Source organism: Cebus imitator, unplaced genomic scaffold, assembly GCF_001604975.1.
Source record: "Cebus imitator isolate Cc_AM_T3 unplaced genomic scaffold, Cebus_imitator-1.0 Scaffold31, whole genome shotgun sequence".
Classification (NCBI taxonomy): Eukaryota; Metazoa; Chordata; class Mammalia; order Primates; family Cebidae; genus Cebus; species Cebus imitator.
Genome location: NW_016107346.1, coordinates 2,761,653 through 2,787,325, shown reverse-complemented (window position 1 = coordinate 2,787,325; position 25,673 = coordinate 2,761,653). Strand labels below are relative to the sequence as shown.

At 43.4% G+C, this 25,673-nt stretch overlaps 2 protein-coding genes and 1 long non-coding RNA gene across 6 annotated transcripts in view; 2 read left to right on the top strand and 1 right to left on the bottom strand.

Annotated features, from left to right (window-relative positions):
* The first annotated feature begins 1,426 nt into the window (after positions 1-1,426).
* LOC119470442 lies at positions 1,427-3,338 on the top strand. The gene is made up of 2 exons (XM_037736957.1): positions 1,427-1,498; positions 2,105-3,338. The coding sequence occupies exons 1-2, from the start codon at positions 1,427-1,429 to the stop codon at positions 2,555-2,557; spliced, it is 525 nt and encodes a 174-aa protein (XP_037592885.1). The 3' UTR covers positions 2,558-3,338.
* SNAP25 (synaptosome associated protein 25) overlaps positions 1,439-25,673 on the top strand; it is an 87,665-nt gene continuing 63,430 nt past the window's right edge. Inside the window, exons 1-2 of one of the 4 annotated variants that reach the window (XM_017523946.2) lie at positions 1,562-1,718; positions 10,019-10,115. The gene's annotated coding sequence lies outside the window, so the exon portion shown is untranslated. Of the gene's footprint in view, positions 1,719-9,963; positions 10,116-25,673 lie in introns of all 4 variants that reach the window. The other 3 variants (XM_017523945.2, XM_017523944.1, XM_017523947.2) reach the window with 3 other exon arrangements.
* The window catches only part of LOC108300958, a 28,200-nt gene continuing 26,693 nt past the window's right edge, over positions 24,167-25,673 (bottom strand). Inside the window, exons 3-4 of the long non-coding RNA XR_001823673.2 lie at positions 25,462-25,551; positions 24,167-24,554 (exon numbers count right to left, since the gene is read on the bottom strand). This is a non-coding gene — a long non-coding RNA (uncharacterized LOC108300958). The remainder of the gene's footprint in view (positions 24,555-25,461; positions 25,552-25,673) is intronic.

Sequence of the window (25,673 nt, the reverse complement as noted above, 5' to 3'; positions counted from 1 at the left end):
TTCCCCCCTCCCTGCTTCCCTTCCTCCGAAATGGAGTGCAATCAAAGGCCGTATTATTGCTTGAGCTTGGCGCTCAGGCCAGCGAGATGTGTGTGTGTGTGTGTGTGCGTGTGCGTGTGTGTGTGTGTTCGGTGGGGCGGGTGTGTGCAGGGGGAGCGGTTGTATGCCGTTTATCCGAACCCAGCTCTAAATGCTTTCTCCTAAGTGAGACAAGGATTTTCCATCACCTAAAAGAGGCCATCAAGTTTTAACATTGCGAGGCACGACTTCTAATCGCATCCTTCCCGGAAAAGTACAAACAGTTCCTCAGACGAGGTCCCCCACCTCCCACGCGCTCCCCAGCCCTCCCTCCCCGCGGAGAGCCCCGAGACAGCCTCCCCAACACCTGTGAATCATCCGGGAGGCGGCCACCGCCAAGCTATCCGCGCACCACCCCCTCCCCGGGCCCGTGCACGGCCAGGAAGGACAGTGAGGATTGTTGCTTTATCATTATCATTTTTAATGTCTAATATGACCAGCACAAGTAGCCTTTGTCTCCCTGCCCTGATCTGAGCATCCAAGGGCCCCCGAGGCGGCCTGCACGGGTACTGAGTGAACCATCAGATTCGGCCGCGTCCAGCCGTCCTTGTTCCTAAGCCCCCACCTCCTCCCTGGCGTTAGGACGGTTTCCTCGGGGCATCCCTGCCTCCGCAGGGTACCCCTAAGACACCCAGCACGCAACCCCAGTGCTGACTGCAAATTCCACCGAAAGCAGCGTCATCCGTTTTTGCCTCGGCAAACAACTCAACTTGTATCCCCCAGCCTTTGCAAACCCACGCTGGCTGGGCTAACTTCGCTTCCCTTCTCCTTCCCCCGACTCCTGCCGCAGCTCAGAGAGCCTGGCTCTGACGTACTTCAAAATAGCGTGCGCCAGCCTCGCTCCCCGGCTGACCACAGCAACGAGAGCTGCAAGCCCTCGACGCTGCTTCGGTAGCATGAAGAAGTCACTCATAAAAATAGAAACCCACGTAGCCTGGCCATATATGGAGCCGGCGAGGGTGGACGGGGATGCCCCTCCGGACCCTCTTTGGAGGAAACAAATCGCCGCTTACAATTTTCCCCCACCCCTCCCATCATTACCGTTTATCCCCCGCTGCCTTCCCCTCTCCTTAGATGACTGAACCACAGACTCCACTGAACGGGGTGGGGGTGTGGGGAAATATATATATACACATCTATACACACATACACACACGAATATATACATATAATACATGTATTATAAAGTATATACGCACATGCATATATACATATGCACATATGTACACAGACACCAGAGAACATCAGGAATGCAGTCGCGGGATGAACGCGTTTGCCCAAGACTGAGTGTTAAAATGGAGTCATAAGAATCGCCCCGTTCGGGTGTTTATAGAAGGCGAAAACACGGATGTTTTCAGAGCAGCGCGCGGGGAGCCTAGTCAAGCGCGCCGCAGCTCGGGCCCCGCCCCCGCCCCCGCCGGTGCCCCGCCCCCACTTCCTCCCGCCCCTCGCCGGGCGGCTATTAAAAGCTGCTGACGTCAAAACGGACGGCCATCTTTGATGAGGGCAGAGCTCACGTTGCATTGAAGACGAAACCTCGGGGAGGTCAGGCGCAGTCTTTCCTTCCCTCCCTGCTCGGCCGCTCCTCCACACTTGCAACCTGCAGAGGCCCGGAGAACACATCCTCCCGAGAAGCCCAGGTAAGAAGCCCCCCTCCCCAGATCGTGGCTCTGGCTCGGGATGGCTGTATACCCAGAAGGGATAGCAGCTGGGCAGTCCGAATGGGCTTGGGTAAATACAAGTATTGGTGCACTTAGGGTGCGGTATTCCGTGTGTGCACGTCTGGTGGAGGCTTTATAAAGTGTTTTTGAGGTGAGCTGCTGGGGGAAGGGGAAACGGGAGCCCTGCAAATGGAGCGACAGGGAGGAAGAGCGAGGATACGTACCGAATAATAACTTACTCTTTGGAAACAGTAGTGGGACCCCCTCTTTCTTCCATTTTGCGATGCAGTTTTCAGAGATGTTTAGGGCTGTTGGGTTTTTCCCCCCTGTCGTTCTAACCCTATTATTAGGACTGTTGTCGTTAGGGTGCTATTATCCAGGGAAGAATTAAGGGGGAGACAGGGTGTGGGTGCTGGGGAGGCGAAAGAAGGGGGAGTTCCCGCCCCGGGCAAGCTGAGCTGCTGCAGCGACAGCAGCCTCCATGCCCCGCGGACTTGATTTATGCCGCCTGCTCCACGTCAACTGCAGGCTGGCGGGAGGCGGGCGGGTCGTGCCGGGTGGGAGGGCTCTGCGGAGGGCTGGCGCGGGTGGGCTGGCCTCAGAGACTGCGGCGGCCCGCGCTCAGCACCCTGGATAGCAATACCAAGGGCTCGCGCGGGCACCCTCGACCTTTCAGCACCGGGGACAGCGGTCCGGCCGCAACGCCGCATCTGCCTGCGGCAGAAACGCTTGGCCAGGGCCGGATGTGCCAGGGCTGGAGACCAAATTGTTTCTCTGAGGCCCCGGTCTTACGGAGACCCTTAATAGAGCAGTCATAGTTGGTTTAAAGAAAACAAGAAAGAAATAAATCTTGCTCACAGAGACTCTTTTGCAGACAATTTTCTGCTTCCCTCCTCACCTCCTTCATAGCTTCAACAAAATAATAGTCTACTTGTGGAAATCTGTGTTGCCCTCTGCCTCTTATTTTAGGTAGAAAATAAATACATTTTTTAAATATGCATTTATCCTTCAGCACGGTATCATGGGTTTTGTTTTTTAACACAGAGTAGATCTGTCTACAGATCTTGGGTGAGCATGAGTAGTGTATATATGAAGAAGCCAATGCTGTCTGTTTATAGGGATGACACGTCTCTCTATATGTTTCCATTTGATAAAAATTTGAGATTAGCTGAACTAAGCAGAATCAACTTTAAAAATGAATCACTGTTTATTTTCCTTCTCCCCCCATCTTGCAATCAGGCATGAACACAAGTATTCATCCACAAAAACACATCTGATAAATATTACAGGTCCTGTACTGTATAACCTCTTTGGCCATGGTTTCAGAGTTTCTGGAAGTATTTCCTATCAGCATTGGTTATCGCAGGCTGATAGCTTTAGATTTTGAAAACATTAAGACTGGTCTTCCTCAGGAGAATCCAACTATGTCCTTCAGGGTAATGCAGGTAAAGAACCATGGTGTTAGACTGGAACTGAACTCTGACCTAAAAGATCTACTGCAATTTCTCTTATGGCACTGCGGGATTTTGCTGAGGTGGTGATAACTACTTTAACCATTTTCTATTCTGAGGCTTGGAGCATCTGAGAGAGCAAAAGTCATCAGGGATACTTCTCTCTGTTTAATATAGATAAAACTAGCATTAAATGACCAGTATCAAAATTATGCCATTTGAGTAGTTAGCAAAAAAGAGTAACAGCGTCATATGTAAGAATCTAAACAACACATTAAAGAAATGCTATAATGATCCCCTTAAAGGACCCCAAATGAGACCTTGGATTGTGTTTAGATAGTCATGCCTCCAATCTTCCATAAACTACAGATACTAAAGTTCCCTGTTCATATACAGAAGGCAATTTCATTCCTAGCTATTTAATTATTTCCTAGTGTTTTTTCTTTTTGTGGATGACCATGTGTTTCCATATATGTATATATTGATCTGTTATTGTTCATGGATGTAAAATTATTTGGGTGGACATTTATATAAGAGTATGTAAATGTATAAAAGAAGTTTATAACTCTGCATCTGCAGACAAAATAAACAACTGTGTTTCAGTGGTGAGAGGAGAGAAGAAAATATGGGCAGGAATCTTTAAAAATGCTTTAACTTCATGCTGCATGTCCAGACAGCTCTCTGCGTAGTTGCGTCAAATGAAAAGCCTAATGCTGCTGGAATTACGTGCTTGGACATTAGCAATTACTGCTGGGTTTGTTTGCTAGTGGAAAACTGGGAAGGAGGGGGGGAAGTAGAGGACCGCAGTAAAGATGGCAAAGAGCACAGAGCTGAGAGGAAGAAGCAATTTGCACAATTAGAAAGCTAATTTTAGAATAGCTTACTGAGAAATTTAAAAAATATATCATTGAACCGTGTATTTAACATTTATATCATTGACAAGCTTCAGGGGGAAAAATCGAGAAATTTCCTATTTTAAGTTTGAATTTTTAAAATTCAGGGCAATGCAGTGAGAAGAGGCAGGAGCAAATGGACATAGGATGAGCCAGGAGTCATTCACACAGACCCTCTGATGCCTGTTTGTTCATCGGCATTTACTGCATTACCACCTCAGCGTTCAAATTACAAAACAACTTACAATCCTCTTAACCTCTTCATGGCAAAATCTCCCAAAAATTCACAATTTTATTTTACTTTGTTAAACGTGCACAACCACACACGCACAAACACAATACAAACTACTCCTTAATTAGCTTGTCTAAAGACATTCCTAAGCTCTAAATGTTAACCCTTGAGTGAATGTTATCAGCTGAAAGACATATCTCTGCCTGTGACACCTACAAGCTGCGTAGCAATCAGCCTTCAGCCTAACAGTGTAGGTTTTGACAATGAGTAGAAATGAGAAAAAGAATTTGAGTAAGAGGTTGAGAGAGGAGACATGAAGGAGAAAAACAGATAATCTGCTTTTTAAATAATGCACTGTGAATAAACAATGTTTCTCACATTATGGGACTGCTTTACAATTCTATAAAGGAAGGAAAAATCCATGTTTTAAGCCTCAGCGCTAGATACATTTCTGCAATGTCATCCCTTGTCAGCAAGGACCAACCCGATAGGAAGATATTGATCAACTTGTATGCACCAGATACATAAATGAATCCCATGGGAGATATAAAATCTCATGATTTTGTCTTGACCTCAATAAGTTTAGCATCTAGCAATCTTAATAAAAGCAATAAACAATAAGTTAATAAATAAAACCAGAATGAAAATGCAATAAAACATGAGAAGAAAAATTATGAGGACATGTGTGATTAATTTCCAAGTGAATGTGACCAAAAATAAGGAACGTAAATTCAGGAGGGCAATATCACAGTAGACTGGGACCACCTAAGAGAAGAGGCAGGCCTTGAGATGGCTTTTGGAGGTTGCAGAGAGGTGGGAGAGTTCTGCTAAGTTGAAGTCACAACATATGCAGAACATCAAGTTAGGCAAGCCCACTCTACAGTTAGCAAACCCTGAAAATGCCCGTCCATTTGGGTGGAGTAAGAAGCTTGGAGGGAATAGGCTAGGATGGAGAGTTGGAGCCTTCTGTGGAAGGCTTTGAATGTCAAGCTAAGAATTTGGTGCTATATCCTCTACAGTTGATTTCTGAGCAGAAGCTGAAAAAACAATATAACCAGGTCCTTTTTACTATCCAGAAATTGCTATTGACAGAGTGGATTTAATTTGCATTCTTCCTGAAGTAGAAGGGAGAAAAATTGGTATCATAAGAGATGGTTAATGAAAAAAAAAATCAGTCCTCACTGAAGCATCTTTTAAGATCACTTTTCAGGAGATATATATATAGATAGATAGATACATAGATATATAATTCTTACTTGGGAGTTAATTACAAGTTTCGGTTTTCCATTACTGACTAAAAGAAATTATGCAAGTTGAGCACTTGCCAGACAGATTGAAAAGAAGGTCAGGAATCTGGTGATAAGAAGTCCCAGAAAGTCCCAGAAGGTGCACTTGAATAATAAGCATGGTGTAGAACACTCTATTGGTCTCTCTGAGTATTCAGCATTACCAAGTACGCTGACCAGAAGGATGAAAAAAGTCATCAGTTCTGAGCATGTTTTGAGCAGCAATACAAATAGAACCAGCCCCAAGTGGCTAAAAATGGGAGGAAAAGGATGGAATTGTAGAATTTTGAAAAACTAGGGTGGGCGGTATATCCAATTTCTTTCCCTGCCTACCTTGCTGACTCTTGCTACTTACCCTCACTTCAGGGCTACCTTGAGGTCTGAATTACACCCTTTTTGTTTCTAACCTTGTAGTTACTACTCTCACAGCAGAGCTTCAGAATTCCAAATGCTGATAGAATTGTTAAGCCAAAATAGTCAGTGGGTTTGTATAGAGGAAGAAATGGCAACGGCAGATATAGATTTTACTGCCATTTCATTTCTGGCTATGAAGCATCAAGAGACTATCTTTATTCTTCACTAAAACACTGACAGTAGAGACACCACAGGATAACATTTTGATATCCAAGCTGACTACCTAGGGGAAACTTGGAGGTAGTGGCATTTGATGCTTTAGGAGATCAGGTTGGTGGTTATTAAATTGAGTCCAAGAGCCACACAAGCATCAGGTAAGGTGAAGGGAGGAGGTACAACATAGCATTGAGGAAGTAGGACATGATGAGTGGACAAAAAGTTAAAAAAAGTCTTACAAGAGGAAAAACGCTTCGTAGAAATTTCTAGAGAACCCCAGCTGCACTGTGAACGCCTCAGAATTGCTATTATTGCCTTAACAATAATACCTACTCTTCCTACATAATTTCCTTCACAAGACTCTCAAGCACTTCACCCAATATAAAAGTCCAAGGAATTTCTGATTTCTAAATAAATAGTGATTTCTAAACACAAACACGTATGTTCAGATATAGTATTAGAACACACTTAGTAAGCCATAAGTTGATTTAGAAGGACAGAGGTACCCAAAGCAGTGATTAATCAGAACAGGCATATGGGGAAGAAGAATGTGACTCTCATTCTAAAAGTGTTTACCTATACTGCTCACTGTATCCTCCTAACAACCTTGTGGTCAGATGACTATTATTATTTCCATTTCACAGATGAGATAACTGAAGCACAGCAAGGGTAAGTAACTTGTCACAAAGCAGAGCCAGGACTTAACTGTGATCAGTCTGAATCCAGAGATTAAACTATGAAGTATATTTTATGCTATCTCTTGCATCATCCACATTTTTCATATTGGCCAAATAAGGAATACAGAGTGCACGACTTTTTTTTTCTTTGCTGTCTTTTCCTCCTCACTGGGTAGCAAAGCCTGAAGTCAAGGATACTGGTTAGAGCCAGGGGACCCAGCTCTAGCCCTGAAATAACTGCTTGTACATTTATTCCTGTTTGGAATCACACAGTCTTTAAATTAGTCACTCAACCACTGTTGAACTTGGTTTCCTTATTGGCAGAATGATAGAAGTGGACTAATGATGCCCAATATCCCTACCATTCAAAAATCAATGAAATCAGTGCTGAAAACCCCAGGCAATGGGTCCTGGCCTGGTGGCCAATGGCCTCAGCTGGCATCATCTTAATAATGCTTCAGTAACCGATCTGACCCTAATTGGAAGATTAATTACATTCATAGCCTCCCTCATCCCAATCCTTATTTTTTCCCCTCAAAATTGCTTTGCCTTCATCTTTCTGAAGCCTTCCCAGAGTTAAGAAATCCTGATTTCTTCCTCAAAGCCCTATTCTGAGTCATCACTGCTTTGGGTATCTCCTGCCCTTCTCAATCATATTTGTAGCTATCTGGCACATACTGTCTCCTACAACCTGCCTAAACTTTGTATAATTCTCTTTTCAACTGAATTAACTGTTCTTTAAAATTCCTTTCTAGACCTCTTTTGGATCATCTCCTGTGTCTGACTTAGCAACATATTAGCTGCTATTCCCTCACTCATCCTCTTACTTCCTCTGCTGCTTAGCAAAGTGGAAACAGAAACTTTTATAGAATCTATGAGCTGTAAAGTACTTTAAAAGTAACATTCCTATGTGACCTGAATCTCATGATACTGATAGCCAGCTCAAAAACTAATCACATTGGGAAGATGTGGGGTAAAATGACATTACAGGAAAACTTTAAAAACATGGGACAAGGGGAGAAGGAAGCTTTAAAGCCTATGAGGTCAGAGGTCAGCAGCTGGTGGTACAACATTGATTAATTAAATTCATAATTTAATTATGAAACTCACACATCAAATAAATTCACATGTCCCTGGGGCAAGGGGCTGGGGAACACCTTTGCCTTATCACAACCTATTGCAGATTTCAGTATCTTTCCACCGAGGTAAAACACAGTATCACAAGAGGAAATCCTAACTGATTTTCTTATTGTTGACTACAGAGGTTAACCTCAGCAGTGACTGACTTACTGATAAGAACAACAAACCTGTATCCCCCAAAAGAGACGGGGGAAAATCCTGTTTAAGGATTAGCATTTCCTTTTAAATGCTTAACAATCATTCTACAGAAATTCAGTCAAATGATGCCTGCTCCTGACTGACACTGAATAACAGCTGTACTGGGCTTATGACTTGCTTTCTTTGGTTGCGGAAAAATATATTTCATCCCCTTCTTTGCTGTTGTTGATGTGGTTCATATTACTCAAAGATGTCTAATTCTCATGTCTTAAATTGAGACTATTGGCACTTTCTGCTGACTCGTCATGTCTTATCTTCCAAGGTAGTCCATTTTTACTTAAAGAAAAAGGTTATTTTCCTCAAAAGTGGCAGATTCCACAAAATGACCATCTAGTCCCAGCTTCCTCATCACTTCCTTCATTCAAATGACACTAGTTACAGATCTTGAACTTGAGAGATGACTTTCCATGCCTGTAACCTTGAATCAGTGGTTTCTGTCCTTTACTGATAACAGCAAGTAAAAAATGAAAGTCTCTTAGGTGCCCCCCTGAGGCCAGAGTTCAGCCCTACACTCCTGCCTCATTGCTTTTTCAGAGAATTCTCTCAGTTGAGCTCTGAAAATCCTGCAAGTTGGACAGAGTTCCCTTTCCATGAAGAGTCTCGGACCAAGCTGTTGATCTCCTTTATTTATGTTCATCTTCAGTACAGTTTCAAAGAATAATGACTGGCAAATTCCAAAACAGTGAATTTCTTAAATTTTCCTACAGTTATTTCTAAGTTGGTCTGGCAGCTAGGTATAAGTAAATTGCACTGTGACTTCTCTATCGATAAACAGAAAATTCACAGAAATAAATGCCAGAAAGCCTGCTGGCAAAGTATTTCACTATGCATTAGCCTTGTTGTGTGAATTTTTTATTTTAGCAGGAAAGTCCATTCCTAATTTAGGCCAGAGAAATTGCTGAATGTATCTACTTTTTTCAGTTTCATGATGACTGTCCATATATTCCTCCATCATAAATCAGCTGCTATTATGGCATTCTTCATTAAATACTCCATTGAACAAATATTTATTGAACATCTTCCATGTACTGGGAAAACACTATACTGTTTCCTGAAGTTAGAGCTGTAAAAAAAAATCATGTTTCTGCCCTCCATGTGTTATGCTAGGTGTCCCCTCATCAGGTGTTATTATTTTAGAAGGCATGTTTCAATAGGATGCCTTTTAGAATTTAATACATTTAACTCAACGTAGAAAAGAGCTATGGCTCTCTAATCATAATATACTGAGCTGTCAGTATCTACAGAGAGATTGCTATATCGTAAACAAATACATGTTAAGAACCAGCTTCAGCCATCAGGGAACTCAGTAAATATCTAAGGTATGTCTTTGTGTGAACTTGTCTCTATTTACATGGCAATCAACTAGTATGTCACTAAAATGTCCCCTAAATGCATGACTATATTCCAGTACACCAGTCTGTTGGAATCTCTCCCTGTACAGGCCACTTTCTGCCACTCATGGGAGAAACCAGTCAAGCTTTAAGAAACATGGTACCTCCTGGGCCAGAAATCCTATTCTCAACTCCAAAACTCCTGGAGCAATGCAAAAACAGTTTGACTTGAGTGTTCCTCCCAATCCAATTCCCTTCCCTCCTCTGAAAACTTTCTATCATTAAACAAGGTTCAGTGATTCAGGATCAAGTAGAATTATTTCTTAATTCCCCAAACTCCTACTTTCAGAAATTCACCTCTTACCAGTGAGCAATGCTCCTGTCTCTCATAAGATTGATCACACTGCTTTGTAATTACCTACTTATGTATTTCTCTTCCTTAATAGACTTTGGAAGTCTTTGAAAGCAAGGGTAATATCTTAGCTTTCTTTGAATCTTCAGTACATATAACAGTGCCTGTCACACCCATGTATGCAGGAAATAAGTGAGTGAATGGGGATACCAGCCACCCCTTTGCAGAGAAAAGAATTCTACCACTGTAAGTAATTCTGCCTTTTATTGATCAAATGTTATGATCGGAATAACTCAGGAATTATTGTGTAGCCTTGCACATAGATTCATCCTAAATATTGGAATAAAATTATGTCCCAAGGAAGTACTTTGGTTTACCCTAATTAGCTGCCAAACTATGGCAAACAGTGTAATACTCTGATCTGTTCTTTTATCACTTATGAGTCAGGAGTTAAAATGCTAATGAAGGATCAGAGGATTCTCAAAAAAGGCATTGCTAAAATCAGGTTTATGTTCAGAGATTAAAAGCCATTCACTAAGAGCAATTTCAGTCAGTTTCACATTCAAGTCAAGCAGTTTAACATACATGAAATATACAGTTAAAATGTTTTACTGTTCACTAAGATGGAAAGGATATTTTATACATCCATTTGATACATACAGTCACAGTGGGGGTAGATTTATGGGTTTGGCTAACTCTTGCCTTCAGAGTCACATATATGCTACTGCACTGTTAGAATTGGCATGGTGGTCACAAGTTTTTCATGTCAGTTCTGCTTCCTTAAAAGGGTCCTTCAAAGACACCAATCTCTGACTTTTCCTCTCAAATAGTCAGTCTCCTCATACCCGGGAGAGAATCATAAGCCTGGGCGTAATTTGGGAAATCAGTCCCATTTGTCCTTAGAAAAATACCCTCACCAACTGAGCACTGAATTTTCCATTTCTGTTTTTCCCATTCCTTCTCATGAAAGCGTGGTTTAGTCACTCTTCATCCTACTTTCTTCAGAGAAGACTGAAGTTACTACCACTTAATGACCACAAGGAAAAAAGTAACTAACTGTGTGCTGCACTAGATACTTGGTGTATGTTATTTCATTTAATTTCCATGGCAACCTTAAAAGAGTTTGGAACGCTTGTCTCTGACTGCAAAGTCCATGGTTTTCCCAACAACCCCATAAGTTATCCCTTGACTTGCACAAAATTCATGAGTTCCTCTAATAGAAAGCACACTGCTGATATGTAGAACATGAGTCAGCCAAATCTAAAACGCTGAGTCCTCTGAGGTAAATAGACGGGTGAGATATGGTGGTGTAAGTGACCAGAGAAACTATGTGTCCAAACAAGTTCACTGAACAATGGATGGAGAGTCAGATGGCTGCATGCCAGCTCTGCCACTTCAATTGCAAAACCCTGAACAATTTACCTAATCTGAACTGAGCCTCACTTTTATTTACATCTGTAATGAGAGCAATTGCTGCCATGCATATATGTCAAGTGGTTGTCACGAGACCTAAAGGAGCTAATGCTTTGTGGAGTAGTTGCCTCCACCACTCTGAGAAAGAGGAAGGGACTGTTGTTATGTTCAGTTACCTGCTATTTGCCATACCAGATTTCCAGGGTTCTTTATCACAGGTTACGTGAAGGCCATGTGCTTCTTTTCCTCTTATGTTGTTTGCTTAAAGAAACACGTCTTGGTAGCGCATTATTTTTTAGCTTGAGCAGCATGCATAATAAAATGGGGAAATGTGTCAACAGTCTGGTTTTTCTATCAGGGGGTGGATTAAATAATGCCTTTGATTAGCATCTCTGCTTTGGGAATGACCACCTATTCCTCAGGGTAATGCGTAGATACACAAAGAGGCCCAGTTGTTATTTAGCTAAACACTGGTCCCCTCTTCCTTTACATCTTGGATTTTAAAGATGCTTGAGGAGTTAAAAGAGAGAATATGCAATATGTCCTGCTATTCTTTATCTTATAAAAAAGAAATTTTCTCTAAGCTATTTAGTGAACCATTACTGAAGCTACATCTGTTGGTTTCATTTTATATTCAGCTTTGTGTTAAGGATTTTTGTTGGGGGTGGGGATAGGTTTCTTACTAAATATCGTGTGAGCACATGTGTTTTTGTACGGGTACACAATACACAAGCAGAGAGATGCAAACCCAGATTCTTTCTTGGAGCCAGCCTTGAGTACGAGATTCCTACATGCATCATCTCGTTGTCAAAACCTTAAGTTTTATTCATAAACTGATAAATGTAAAACCTGTACAAGCAAGTTACATAAACAGCAGAATGTATGCTCCTAAGCTGCATTCACAGAATTATTTTTCTTTAAAGTTGGAAAAGGCTTCCAAAGCAACCCTATATAGAGCAATGACTTCAAATTCTGCTTTGGGGAGAAACTCTACAGGACAAGAGAGCTTCCTGGGAAAATATTTTGAAACTCACACTATCTTTTGAGCATCTACTATGTGGCAGATATTATGTTAGTCTATTGTTGCTTGTTTTGTATTTAATTTCTGCAGCAACCTTCTGAGTGGCAGGTGTTACATTTCACACTTGACTAAGAGAGAATGCTGTTTGATCAAGGTCCTACAGTGGATTCTAAGGTACTGATCACCACCCTTCCCCCAACAAACCAGTTCATACATAAACAGAGTTTAGTGATTAAAATACTAGGCATTTTGTTAAACAGGATTGGTGGGGTGGGGGGTAGAAATAAAGATAAGATTACAACCAGCAGCCAAAGTCAGATTATTGGACTTCCTTACTCCTTTCTAGTTCTATTCCAGGGTTAGACATTGGGACCCACAAAGGAGAAAGGGCTAAAGAAATGTGTGTAGTCAGACAGGATAACTAGAGAACCATAGGCCCTTCCCTCCTTTTCCCAACCACGCCCATTCCCCCAAGTGACAGAACCTGCTTCTGGAAGCATACAATCTGGGGGAGCAGAAAATGCAAACTTGCTGTAGGCAGGCAGATCCCAGAGAAAAAGCCAAGGAAAACTGAGCTATACTTGCTCACTGCTTATTTCCCATCTCACAGAATACTTTAGTTGGGAGTGGGAGGGGCAAGTAAAGGAGGGAGTGGAGGGAGTATCATCCCAAACACTCATCTTCCCGAAGACTGGAGGTTCCCATTTTATGGGACAAAATAGGAATTGGTGAGTCTTTCAGAGGAAGAAAATGGTTCCTTCTTCTACACAGTAAATAAGAGAGAGAACTTGAGTTTGAATTTAAGATCTCAAGTGCAATGACCTTTCACAATCAGTGATATATTACTCTAGGGCATTGTTCTCAAACTATGGTGTTTAGCAGCATCAACATCACGCAGGATTTTGTTCAAAATGCAATTCCCAGACTCCACCCAGACCTATTGAATCTGAAACTCTAGGGTGAGACCCAGTAACCTGCAGGATGTTGGCTCCATGTTACAATTCATCCGTCAGATATAGATTGTGCCCCCACCATGGACTAGGCACAGTTCTAAGCAATGGTAATAAGCAGAGAACTAAGTAGAAGTCCTGTTCTCATAGGGTTTACCTTCTAGTAGAGAAAGACGATACTATGAGTTAAATAATGTAGGACAGGGACATAGAGTGATATCCCAAGGAGGTAAAATGATGATTTAGATTTAAGAGACTGCGTCTCTGTGAGGCAGCATTTAAGCAGAGACCAAATCATCTGTGGGATCAATGATTTTTATGCCCCCTTCCCAATATAGCATCAGCAGAACTCTAGCACTTGATCCCATCATTTATCAACAATAAAAATAAATTTAACCTTGATGTGAATCCTATAGATCTGCTTTCCCATCATTTTCTCATTTGTCTCCCAGATTTCATGACTAGGCATACTTACAGCTAAAGGATACAGTGAGACAAAAGAACTTCATAAAATCCAAACAGTACACAGTGACAGAAAACGAGGTATAACTGGTCCTCTAAGTCAAGTCTTTTCCCCTCTGGCTCATTTTGCCTTCTGTCCTGACCATATTATGTGCACAGATACACTGATGAGCTGGGGCACCTATGCCCTGTATAGGCTAAATGACTCAACAATTAGAGACAAACCAAAGATTCTATCACAGGATATTAAACCAGGTGGTAAATTCCCATTAAGACTAAGATTCCTTCCAGACCTACTTAGGCCACATCCCATGTAAGCTTTATGAAAATATATGCAACCCGAGGGAGAAGATATGAATGTGATCCCTTGACCCAGCCAACCATAATATTTAAACCTGTCACGAATTTTCTTGGACACAATGAAGGAAGGGAAAGGGAGAATCTCATTCCTCTACATTTACTAACTAAAACTCATCTTTCCATCAATCACCAAAAAGGCCTAGTGTAAAGTTGAGTTATCTCTGGTCCATTGAGAAGTAAGCATTAAGGGTTGGCATCTAATTTGATAATGGGACCCAGGAAGATGTACAGACCCTAGAACTCGACCCTGTTCAGATTCTTTCTTGAGGTGGAAGAACTGGGCCCAAAGATGCTGTTCAGCTACAAGACTGTGCCTCTGGACCAGCAAATTTAGGTACAAGTTCATGTTCTCCCTTGACTCGTTCTATTCCCTTCTTGTATCTCAGGAGTCTTGTTTTCCTTCCTTTTTATTTATTTGAGCTTGTTTTCAACTTTGTTTGCCTGCATATACATTTTTATGTATTATTGAATTGGAAATTAGTCCTCCACTTTACGGCTTGAGACTCATATGGGTAGCTCTTTTATGTGCTTTTTCCTCCAAACTTTATTAACAACTTTGGCCCAATGGATCAGAGTTGGCTTCTCAGTGAGCAGGCAAGGTCCACTTAATCATTCTTGAAGTTCCTTTTTTGGATCTGACAGCCTGGTGACTTAAAAGGACCATGTCCTGGGCCGGGTGCAGTGGCTCACGCCTGTAATCCCAGCACTTTGGGAGGCCAAGGTGGGTGGATCATGAGGTCAAGAGATCGAGACCATCCTAGTCAACATAGTGAAACCCCATCTCTACTAAAAATACAAAAAATTAGTTGGCATGGTGGCGCGTGCCTGTAATCCCAGTTACTCAGGAGGCTGAGGCAGGAGGATTGCCTGAACCCAGGAGGCAGAGGTTGTGGTGAGCCGAGATCGAGCCATTGCACTCCAGCTCAGTGGGTAACGAGAGCGAAACTCCATCTCAAAAAAAAAAAAAACAAAAAGAACCATGTCCTATACAGACAGACTTAAGTTTTATCAGGTCATTTGGCAAACAATTGCATTGATTTACTCTGCATATGTTTCATGATCCTTCTTTCTTTTTTTCAAATTGTTTCCCCCCATAGTCTTTTTTTTTTTTTTTTTTTTAACTTCATGGCAGTTCTGGAAAGGAAGACGATACAGAAACCATAACCATTTTGCAGATATAAAAACTAGGACATAGAAATTTGACTGCCCTGGAAAAGATCACCTACTTATTTGATGACAGAGCCAGTTCAGGGATGAAGGTTGACCAGATGTCCAGTTCCCCAATCTTGCTCTTAATCCATAAATGGAATACTAGTGTTCTATAGGCTTAATACTACCCACAAATTTATTTTATTTGGACAGTACTGGATTTACAAAATCATTAATCTGAAATGCCTTAAGGCAGGGTACTTTCTCTCCATTTTCCCACAAAGCCTACTGCTACTTTATATAACTGGCCCAAGGCACAAATTTTATTATCCTCTCGGTCCTATAGGCATTTGAGTTTGCTTTCATTGCTTACCAAAGTTATGAAATTTTTCATGGCTTTATAATCATCCAGGATCAGAAATAACTAGAAGTTTCTTGGTTATTTTACCACAACTCTTTCCTATGAATGTCTTCATAAGTTAAGTCAGCATTTTGAGAAACACAATTAGATAAATAAATTGCACTAAATAGACTATGTTTTTTTATCTGGTTTGAATTCAAGTGCTCTTAGCTTTTTGTTTTTCCCATGGATCCCACTGGCAGTATGGTGAAGACATACTGAAGCTACTCTCAGAGTGATATTTTTTTAATGTATAAAATAAAGTAAATAGGCATTAGCTGAACATGGTGATGTGCACCTGCATCCTAGCTATTTGGGAGGCCAAGGCAGAAGGATCACTTGAGTCCAAGAGTTCAAGAGTTCAGTGGCCTTGAACCGGACCATGCTACTGCATTCCAGCCTGGGCAACATAGTGAGACCCTGTCTCTGTAGAAATAAAGTAAATTAGTTAGGCATGGTGGCATGCCCCAGCAGTCCCAGCCACTCAGGGAACTGAGGTAGGAGAATTGCTTAAGCCCACAAGTTTGAGGTTGTGCTGAGCTATGATCATGTCACTGCATTCCAGCCTAGGAAACAGAGCAAGACCTCAGCTTTAAAACATGAATATTAAAAAATAAAAATAAATACATGGGGATTATAAAGGAAACCAATTTTTTTAAAATACAGCTATTAAAATATTTTTAGAAAAGCCAAATTAGTGACATGTGTTTTTTAATTAAAGCATTAAATAACAATATTGAGTGATAAGTCTAATAACTACCATAATTTCAAAGTGGTAATGAGAATATATGCTATTTTTAGATATCTGCAACAACTGTAAAACAATATGAGGACATCAGCATTGAGCTCTCCTGTACCCCTGTGGGTGGCGGGATGGGAGAAATCCAGTCAAATGGAAGGAGGAGTGGGTCCACATGTCATCCAGCTGCCAGTGAAAACTGGCTGGCCCTGAAGCAGTTATTTTTGTTGTATAACTAACCACCCCAAAACTCAAGTGGTTTAAAGCAGCAACCATTTCTTATTGCGTAGGGGTCTATGGGTCAACGAGTTAGTTCTTCAGTCAACTGGTAGATTGGCTGGGGCCTGCTTGGTGGCCAGTAACCACTAACCATGTCTAGTGGTTATTGCTGGCTCTTGGCTAGGGCATCAGGGGCTGGACCACATGTCTCTCATCCAACAGGCTAGCCCTAATGTTGGCATACAGACATGGCAGGAGTTACAGAGTTTCTCAGAACAGCAAGAGAGAACAACCTCCAATGTGTAAGCACTTCCCAAGTCTTTGTTGAGGCTACATTTGCTATTATCTCATTAACCAAAGTAAGTCACATGGCCAAGCACAGAGTCAGTGTGGAAGGGGGATTATGGATCCTAGGAGGGGAATTATGCCAACTATATTTACAAAAAATCGACCACAGTTCCCACCAATCTTGGGAGCATAAGTCAGAGAAAGTCCCACTTCCCCATAAACAGATGGGTTCTGCCCATCCATCCTGGAACTACACATCTGCCACTAAGTTCTACAAACCAGGAAACTTAGACCTGGCTTATTAGCACCCTGTGCCCACAGGCCTTGGAGCTCTCAAGTTTAACTTTGGATATCTTGGTTCAAGAGGGTACCTGAATGTCTAGGTTCATCTCTCCAAGGTAGCTAACAAACCACAGACCCAGGTATCTGATCAATTCAGAGGGGAAGTCAAAGGGGAAATTTTCTCCTTTGAACACTGAGGATAAATAAGCCTTTCTGGATTCAAACTGGCAGGGCGGGGTGGGAGGGGATCAGCATCTTATTGTTTTATGGTAATGTTTCTTTATCTGTAATTTCACTTGAGCCTGTCTTGGTAGAGACAATTGCATTTCACGTTTTTTTTCTGTCTCTCCAGAAGTCCTCACTGTTTGTTTAAGCAAATTCTGCTTTCTCCTCTAATTACAAGAGTTATCCATAATGTTAGAAACGATTCTCAGCCAGGCTTCTGCCCAATGAGCACTTTGGTAATGGGAACCCAAGGGAGGAGGCAATGGAAAAAAACCCTGAAGGCTTTTCAACTGTGTTGCTGCGTCATGGAAAACAAACTCAGCAACTGCGTGGAAGCCTCACAGCAGGTCCCACCAGAGCCCTCTTCTCAGCTCTTCCAGGGATTAGCAGGGCACAGCTGACTTACCCAGCTACCTAGCCTAGCACTTCCAAAGGGCATTCTGATACCTGGCTGTACATTTCCTCAACTCACTTCAGATATCAATTAGAATATCCCTAAAGATGAGGCCTGGGGTAGAACTGTCTGTTTCAGTTCCTGCACCAGCTTCAGTTTACTGAGCCTCAAAAGGAAAAAAAAAATTAAAGGCTTCTAAATTCTTTAGTTGGAATTCTGTCCTAGGCTGAGCCCTCCCAAAAGCAAATCCCAAGTGAAGGATGAGGGTACACATGTTTTATTTGGGAGGTGATCCTAGGAAGTGCTGAGGGGGAGTGGAGAATCTAGACAGAGATTCAAAGAAAGCTAATACAGGGGACACTCTTGAGCAGGTTGCCTGCTGCTGGGACTCAGCACAGCCAGGGACCTCTCCCGAAGGGAGTGTACAATATGCCTGGATTACCCCACCTGAAAAGCAAGGAAGCCCAAGTATTACACACCAACTCCCATCCTTCAGTGGCTAAGGACCGTGCCCAGGAGTGTAAACTTGCACCCAGCCCTCCAGGGGACCAACTCTACACCTCAGATTGAGGCAACGAGTCTTGCCTCACTTGCAGTAGAGGCACTAGCAGAAGAGGCCCTCAGAATATACAGAAAAGTTGAGTGCCATGGGTATATGGTGGGCACCAACTGCCTGCTATAGTTTTGCAAACTGTTACCACCAGACACACCAAGTATCACAACAGCTGTCTCCAGCTTCAGCACATTGATAGCTTGGCCCTTCATTTATTCACTGAGTCTCTACTGGGTACCATTCATTCAATATCTATGTGCCGGGTACTGAGATAAAGTTTTTTATCACCATTATCACATCCGACTCTCAGAACAACATGCAGGGTATTATTAGCTTCATTTTATAGCTGAGAAAACCGAGGTGCAATGAGGTTAAGTAAATTACCTTAAGTCCCTCAGCTTAAAAATAACAAAGCTGAGATTCCCATGCAGATCCACTTTTAAGCCCAACCTCCATCCACAGCAAGCTTCACCCCAATTGGGTGAGGAGTCTTTTCTCCTGCTGAGAAAAGATTCAGCCATATACAGCCCCCATACCACCATTTATCCTGAATACTTCTCCTCTTCCTTTCCTATCTCTCCTGTTCCTTTATCTCCTGTTCTCAGGTTGGTTCCATGGAATTAACTGATGTCCTGTCAGTGTTCCAGATCCTTTCTTGGGGAAGTGGGCTATCCCTCTCATCCTCCAGGCCTCCTTACCCTGGGCACTGGGATCACTGTCTGCACGCTCAACACATCTTTGAATCTCCAAGTCCTTAAGCTCCCTCCAACTCATACCCACCCACTGACGATCTGGTCTTGTTCCACCCACATGCAACAGGTGCTTTGGTGGATCCTGCTGCTTCTGGCATCCTAGTGGGGAAGGAATCATGGAACCATTTCTTTGCAGCACCTTGCAGGCTTAAGACAGACCTCACCTGTGGACCCCAAGCAAATTGAACCGCATAATTTGTTCATAAGCACCAGGCCATAGTGTAAGCCCTGATTCACTGTGGTTAATATTTTAAAACTAAGATGCCATGTGGCAATGACTAAAAGAGGGAGTAATTAATTCTAGCCTGGCAGCAAGGGAGTGGGAGGGAGGTGGCAGCTCCAGCAGTCTCAGGGGAGGGCCACAGTAATAAACACAAAACTGTCGTTTCCAGGTGGCAAAAAATATAAGGGGAATGGGTGGGTGCAGAAGGATGCTGTGCGACTCCATTTTAGAGCCAACACATCCAACTTCATGAGGATCATACTGTTATTTCAAAAGTAATATCAATAGGCCGGGCACAGTGGCTCACACCTGTAATCCCAGTACTTTGGGAGGCCGAGACAGGCAGATCACATGAGGACAGGAATTCAAGACCAGCCTGGCCAACATGGTGAAACCCTGTCTCTACTAAAAATACAAAAGTCAATCAGGTGTGGTGGCGGGCACCTGTAACCTCGGCTACTCAGGAGGCTGAGGCAGGAAAATAGCTTGAACCCAGGACGCAGAGGTTGCAGTGAGCCGAGATCACACCACTGCACTCCAGCCTGGGCAACAGAGCCAGACTCCATCTCAATAATAATAATATCAATAATGTATCAATGCTGACACCATATCTGGTGGGGGCTCAGAAGCCACTATCAGTGAGTGGCAGATTCTCTCCACCCATCATAGTCTGAAAACAAAAAGTAAAGCTAGACCTAAAAAAACTGAATGAGTGTGACAGAGGTCATTGATGGAAAATGCCCTGGTATAGTTCAGGGAGCATAAATTTTATACAGTGGTTCCAAATGAACCGTTTAAATGGCAAAATCTAAAGTGTTTTATGGAGAAGGAAGAGTAGGGGGACTCGAGTCATTCAAACCTCATTTTAAATCCCACCTTAGATTCCAACTCCAGGTTGTTTTGAACCACTGAGCATGCCATGCCACCTCTATGGCTTTAGACAATAATTGAATTTCAGGCACACATATATGAAATTCACAAACACCCATCATAGGTGATATTTCAGGTAATGTAAGTACTCTGAAGACAAATAAAGTAGGAAGAGCAAAGAGAATGAAGGAGATACTATGTTTAGACAGAGTGGGCATTCATCTAAGAATTTTGGCTTTGAAACACAATTGAATTCTTTCTAGGCCCAAGCCTGTAGCCTTTTTTAAAGTACAAAGGAGACTTAATTTGGTGACTGCAGGCAGGTATACAAGCAGGGAAGAATTATTTCAAAAAGTCATTACAAATTTTGTGTGCTCCCAGGCACTAATTGAGTGCTCTATGCATATGAAGTCATTTGCTGTTCACTCTGCCAAACGCAGTAGGTAATTGCAACATTTCCATTTACAGACGGGAAAACTGGGGTTCCAAGGAGTTACAAGGAATATGCCCAGAATATGGAATATGACCATGCTAGTCAGTGGGGTGGCCATCCCTGGAACCTGCGTAGCCCTCAAAGCTTCTGTGCTACTTCACAATGTCCCATGAGCCTTCCCTAAGTAAAGGAACAGCGGAGGACAAGACAGGGTAGAGCCTTCTGATTTCGGGAAGGCAGCAGCAGGAACCCAAGGGGACTTTCGGGAACCTGACTGTATTCAGTAGCTCTTGCTGTGTAACACTATTACCGTAACCCTAGTGGCTTAAAGCAACACACATTTCTTACCTCACAGTTTCCGGGGATCACAAGTCTGGGCCCAAACGGCAGGGCGCTCTGCTCAGTGTCTCACAAGGCTGCTGTGCGGGGCTCAGCTGGGGCACATTTTCATCTGCAGCTTTCTCCACTTCCAAGCTCATTCAGGTCGTTGACAGAATTCAGTTCCTTGCATCGCAGGACTGAGGGCCCTGTTTCCTGGCTGGCTGTCATCCAGGGATCACACTCAGTCCCTCATCGTCTGACCCCCTCGGGGGCCACTCACCACATGACAGCTAACTTCAAGTCCAGCAGGAGAATCTCTCCCTTCAGGAAGGGCCAGTCCTTCTTTTAAGGGCTTCATCTAATTAAGTCAGGCCCGGCCCAGGCAATCTTCTTTTTTACTTACCTCAAAATCAAGTGATTAGAAGTCTTAATTATACATGCAGGATCCATTTACATTTTCCACATATTGTAACTAATCCCAGAATGGCATCCTATCATGCTCACAGGTGCCCCCCATGCTCAAGAGAAGGAGATTATAAAGAACTTGGGCACCACGGCACAGAAATGCTAGGAGTCATTTCAACATGGCACCCTCCACGCCAGGAAAGCATGATCCTGCTTCCTTCAGCCATCCTCCACGCCTCCCCCAAAGGCTGCACGTGTTCCTGCCCTACGAAGAGGCTTGGTCCACATCACACAGCCAGAGGCCTCCCAAATGAACGTTTCTTAGCAGCCAGGCCTTGTTCTGAACTGGGTAATTGTGATGTTTGCAGGCCCATCCACCTGCCTGAGTTGGGGCCTGCATTCATTGTTCTGATCTTGATTGCCTCATTCTACAATCATCCCTCCAGAGGAGGCTAGGCTTGCAGAGCCCTGGAAGAGCAGGCAGGGGGCTCTGGAGCACTCAGTCTTTCCGCGTTTGCCATTAGCGACCTGGGGAGTGATGTCAATGGCTTCAATTGCTCCGTGGAGCCAGCAATCACAGCGGGCTTTGGGGGTCCCTGACATGAGCTGGAGAAAAGCCTCTGCGAAGCAGCTGCCAGGGTAATGGAAATGCCCTGCGGCCTACTGAGCTTCCACGGAGCCAGGCAAGAGTCTCGGGCTGCGTGCCCTGCTCTAGAGAGGCCCAGTGTGAACTGCAGGGCCGACATGGGCTTTCCTGACAAAGCTGTTCTTGTGCCGAAGAGAACAGCAGAGGCCTTGGCTGGGAAGGCAGGAATCAGGATGGGAGGGCAGGGTGGGTGCAGTGGAGGGAGTGAGGGCAGCATCTGTGTTCTGTGATTCACAGGCAACCTGGCAGTATCTCCTGAGCCTCAGAGCACGTGGGGTTGGCTCCACACCACAGCTCCTCTTCAACCTCATCTTCCTCATCACACACAGTCGCAGCTCACAGCATCCATCAATTCCCCCTCCCTCTTTCTGCCACTCCCCAAGTATTTACTGCACACCTATTACAGGCCTAGTGCTGCTCCGGGCACTGAGAAAACAGGGGTGAACATGCCAGGCAATATTTCCTCTCAGGCTGATTACCTTTTAGGGAAGGGGCAGACATCAAACAGACAGATGGACAAGAAAAATATCAGATGGGGATGGTGGCTAAGCAGGAGATTGAAATAGGGTGAGGTGGTCGTGAGAGACGGGTCAGGGAAGGTCTCTCCAAGGAGGAGGTGTTTAAGCTGAGGCCTGATGACATGAACAGCCAGTCACGAGATGGTGTGGACAGGCGTTGCAGACAGTCCATGCCAAGCCTGAAGCCGGGGCAAGGTGGGTGCTTTCCAGATACAGCAATAGGCTGATGCTGTCGGAGGGAAGCGCAGAGGAAAGTGAAGTATTAGGAGGGAGCCAGGTCAGCCAGGGCCTGGCAGCCTGCAGAGGAGATTGGCTTTTGTTCCACGAGCACTGGGGAGCCCCTGGAATTATAACAGGGAGATTGATATGATCTGATTTATCTTTCTACAAGATGCTCTGGTTTGGAGTGGCGCCTGCGAGGAGGTGACTGCAGTTCCAGAGCATGACTGTGAGTGAAGCAACTGAGACTCAGAGAGGGAGCGTTCCTTACGAGGGGCTCCTGGCTGGACAGGAATGGCCAGTGGGTGAGCACCATGGGGGGCTGCTGGAGAACCTTAACTGCTGTCCCCACAGTCTCCACCTGGAGCAGAAGAGAAGCTGATTCTAAATCTATTCCCTAAATGCAGCAGAATGTGTATGCAAGTGATTCAGTAAGGGAGGAGTCTCAAGTGAAACCTATTTAAGAAAGTGAGGGGGAAAGAATGGAGCAGGAGAAAGGATGTGGTTGCAGCTGGAGACTCCCAGAGGAGCCCTGGGGTATGGATTGCATCATAGTTACTCCTGCCTTGAGACTTGGAGAGGCAGGCTTTGGTAGCCCTGAACAGGTCAGTCATTGGCGAGCACACCGTGGAGGGGTTGGAAACTCCCAGTAGTGGAGGGGACTCCTGTCTGTCAAGGGCAGGGCTCAGGAGAAGTCACAGGTGTAAACTCTGAGACATGTCAAGCCCAGCATCTGGGGAACAGGTACACCTGCCAGTGGAAAGTGCAGGAATCTGGACAGGGCACCTCCAGCATCTGTTATAGTAGCCATGACTTTACTAAGAGAGGACAGGGAGGAGGCCTAGACTAAGAAAGTGTCCTGCTACAAGAAAGCATAGGACCCACATTTCTAAGAGTAAATGAGTTAACATAGGAGGCCTATTACGGGAGGAACCTCTCATTGCCTACAGATGCTCTCCAAATAATCAGTTCCCACTGTGCACTTAAAATACGAATCAATTTATGGATGTTCCATTCATCCAGCTTCCCAGGAATAAATTCACTGCATTCTGGAAGGTTGTATCTAAATATTCATTTAGCCAGCATAAAAGGAGATTAGGATTAAGTGCACTTAACCAGTACATTAGAATCTTCCACCAAAGATATCTGATCCTGTTTCTGAGAATAAATGGAGAATAAACAGGGCCTATTAGCAAGGAATGGCTCTTCCTGTCCACTGCTCTGTGATTGCAGAGAAAAAACCAGTAGCTGAGAAGTAGGACGGCCTAACAGCTGCTTCTGTGATGGCCACAGCTTTACTTAGAGACACTGGCTTTACCATTCAACTATGTAGCTCTTTAGAATGTAAATCCGTGTTGTCCAAATGTTGCCTGCACATCAGAATGCCCTGGGATCTTCTAAAAATCCTGAAGCCCAGACTGTATCTTGAACCAACTGAATTACAATCTCTGGGAGTACTTTTTAAATAAACTTTTTATTTTGGAATATTTTTAGATTTACAGAAACGTTGCAACAGTAGTATACCTCTCACCAAATTTCCCCCATTGTTAAAACCTAACATTATCATGATATGTTGGTTACAACCAAGAAACCGACATGAGTACATCACTCCTGGCTCCAGACTTGACTTGGATTTCATCAGCTTTTCAATTGGTGTTTCTTTCTTGTTCCAGGACCAATCTGGAACACCACAGTGCATCTCATTGTCATATCCACCCTGTCTTCTTTAGTTTGTGACGGTTTACCAGTCTTTCTTTGTTGTCCATGGCCTTGACAGTCTTAAGGAGCGTTGACCAGGGATCCTGTGGACTGTTCTCCAATCTGGGTGTGTCTATTGTTGTTCCTGTACAAGACTAGGGTTGTTAGATTTGGGTTATGGTTTTTGGAAAGAATACAGCTAAGGCAACGTGGCCTACTTGTCATTTCATGTCAGGGGACACAGTGGATCCATATGACATCACTGGTAATATTACACTTTGTTATTTGGTGAAGGTCATATTGGCCAGGTCTCTCCACTATAAAGTTAGTATTTTTCCTTTTCCCAACTCTAAAATCTTTGACTGAGTCTGGCTCAACCTCAAAGTATGGTGTGTGTAGAGGTGGGTGGAAATCAGTCAGAAATCTATGAGGTACATTTTCATGGCCACCACACTGTCCTCATCAATTTGCCTTAGTTCTCAATCACTGTTTGCAAACTTTGTCAAATGATCTAGGACTTTGCATACCTCCAGTTCCCCTGGGATTGAGCCAGCACTTCCTGGCCCTTACCTTGGGTGAGTTATTTAGTTTTGTCTGAGCCTCAGTTTCCTCCTCTGAGAAATGGGCATTGGTCAAATATCTATTTCTAGGAGTTATTACCAAGATTAAATTAGATAATGCCTAATAAGGTTTTGACTATGGTGCAAACATTCACCAAATGTTCACTATCAATTTTGTTAATAATAATGGTAGTAATAATTGCCTTCTTTATTCTGACCTTGTGTATCTGATATCTAGGGTCACAATAATGCACTTCAGTGACATAAAATAGTAAGTTAGAACTTACATTTTGGAAAAAGAAACATATAAAACTAAATCCACTGAGTTTATTAAAGAAACATTTACTTAGCACTTACTATATACCCGACATTGTTCAAATCGTTTTATAACTATTAACCCATTGCATCTTCATAAAAAGAATTCAAGGTAGGAACTATTATCACTATTTTACACATTAGGAAACCGAGGCACAGTGAGGTTAGGCAACTTACCTAAAGGCACACAGCCAGTGAGTGGCAGAGCCAAGATTTGAGTGTAGGCAGTTCGACTTCAGAGTCCACACTTGTAACCACTACACGATGCTATGTGGTATAAACAAGAAGTATAAACTGTGTGAGACTGTGTGAAAGGTGGCTGGGTCTCATCAGGAGACGGAAGCCAGTGAAAAATAACATATGCTAAATCTTTTTTTTTTTTTTTTTTT

Coding starts and splice junctions, on each gene's coding strand:
- LOC119470442 (XM_037736957.1), top strand. CDS start 1,427: ATGTTTTCAGAGCAGCGCGCGGGGAGCCTAGTCAAGCGCGCCGCAGCT. Junction 1,499..2,104: donor CCCCGCCCCCGCCCCCGCCG/GTGCCCCGCCCC, acceptor TGTTGTCGTTAG/GGTGCTATTATCCAGGGAAG.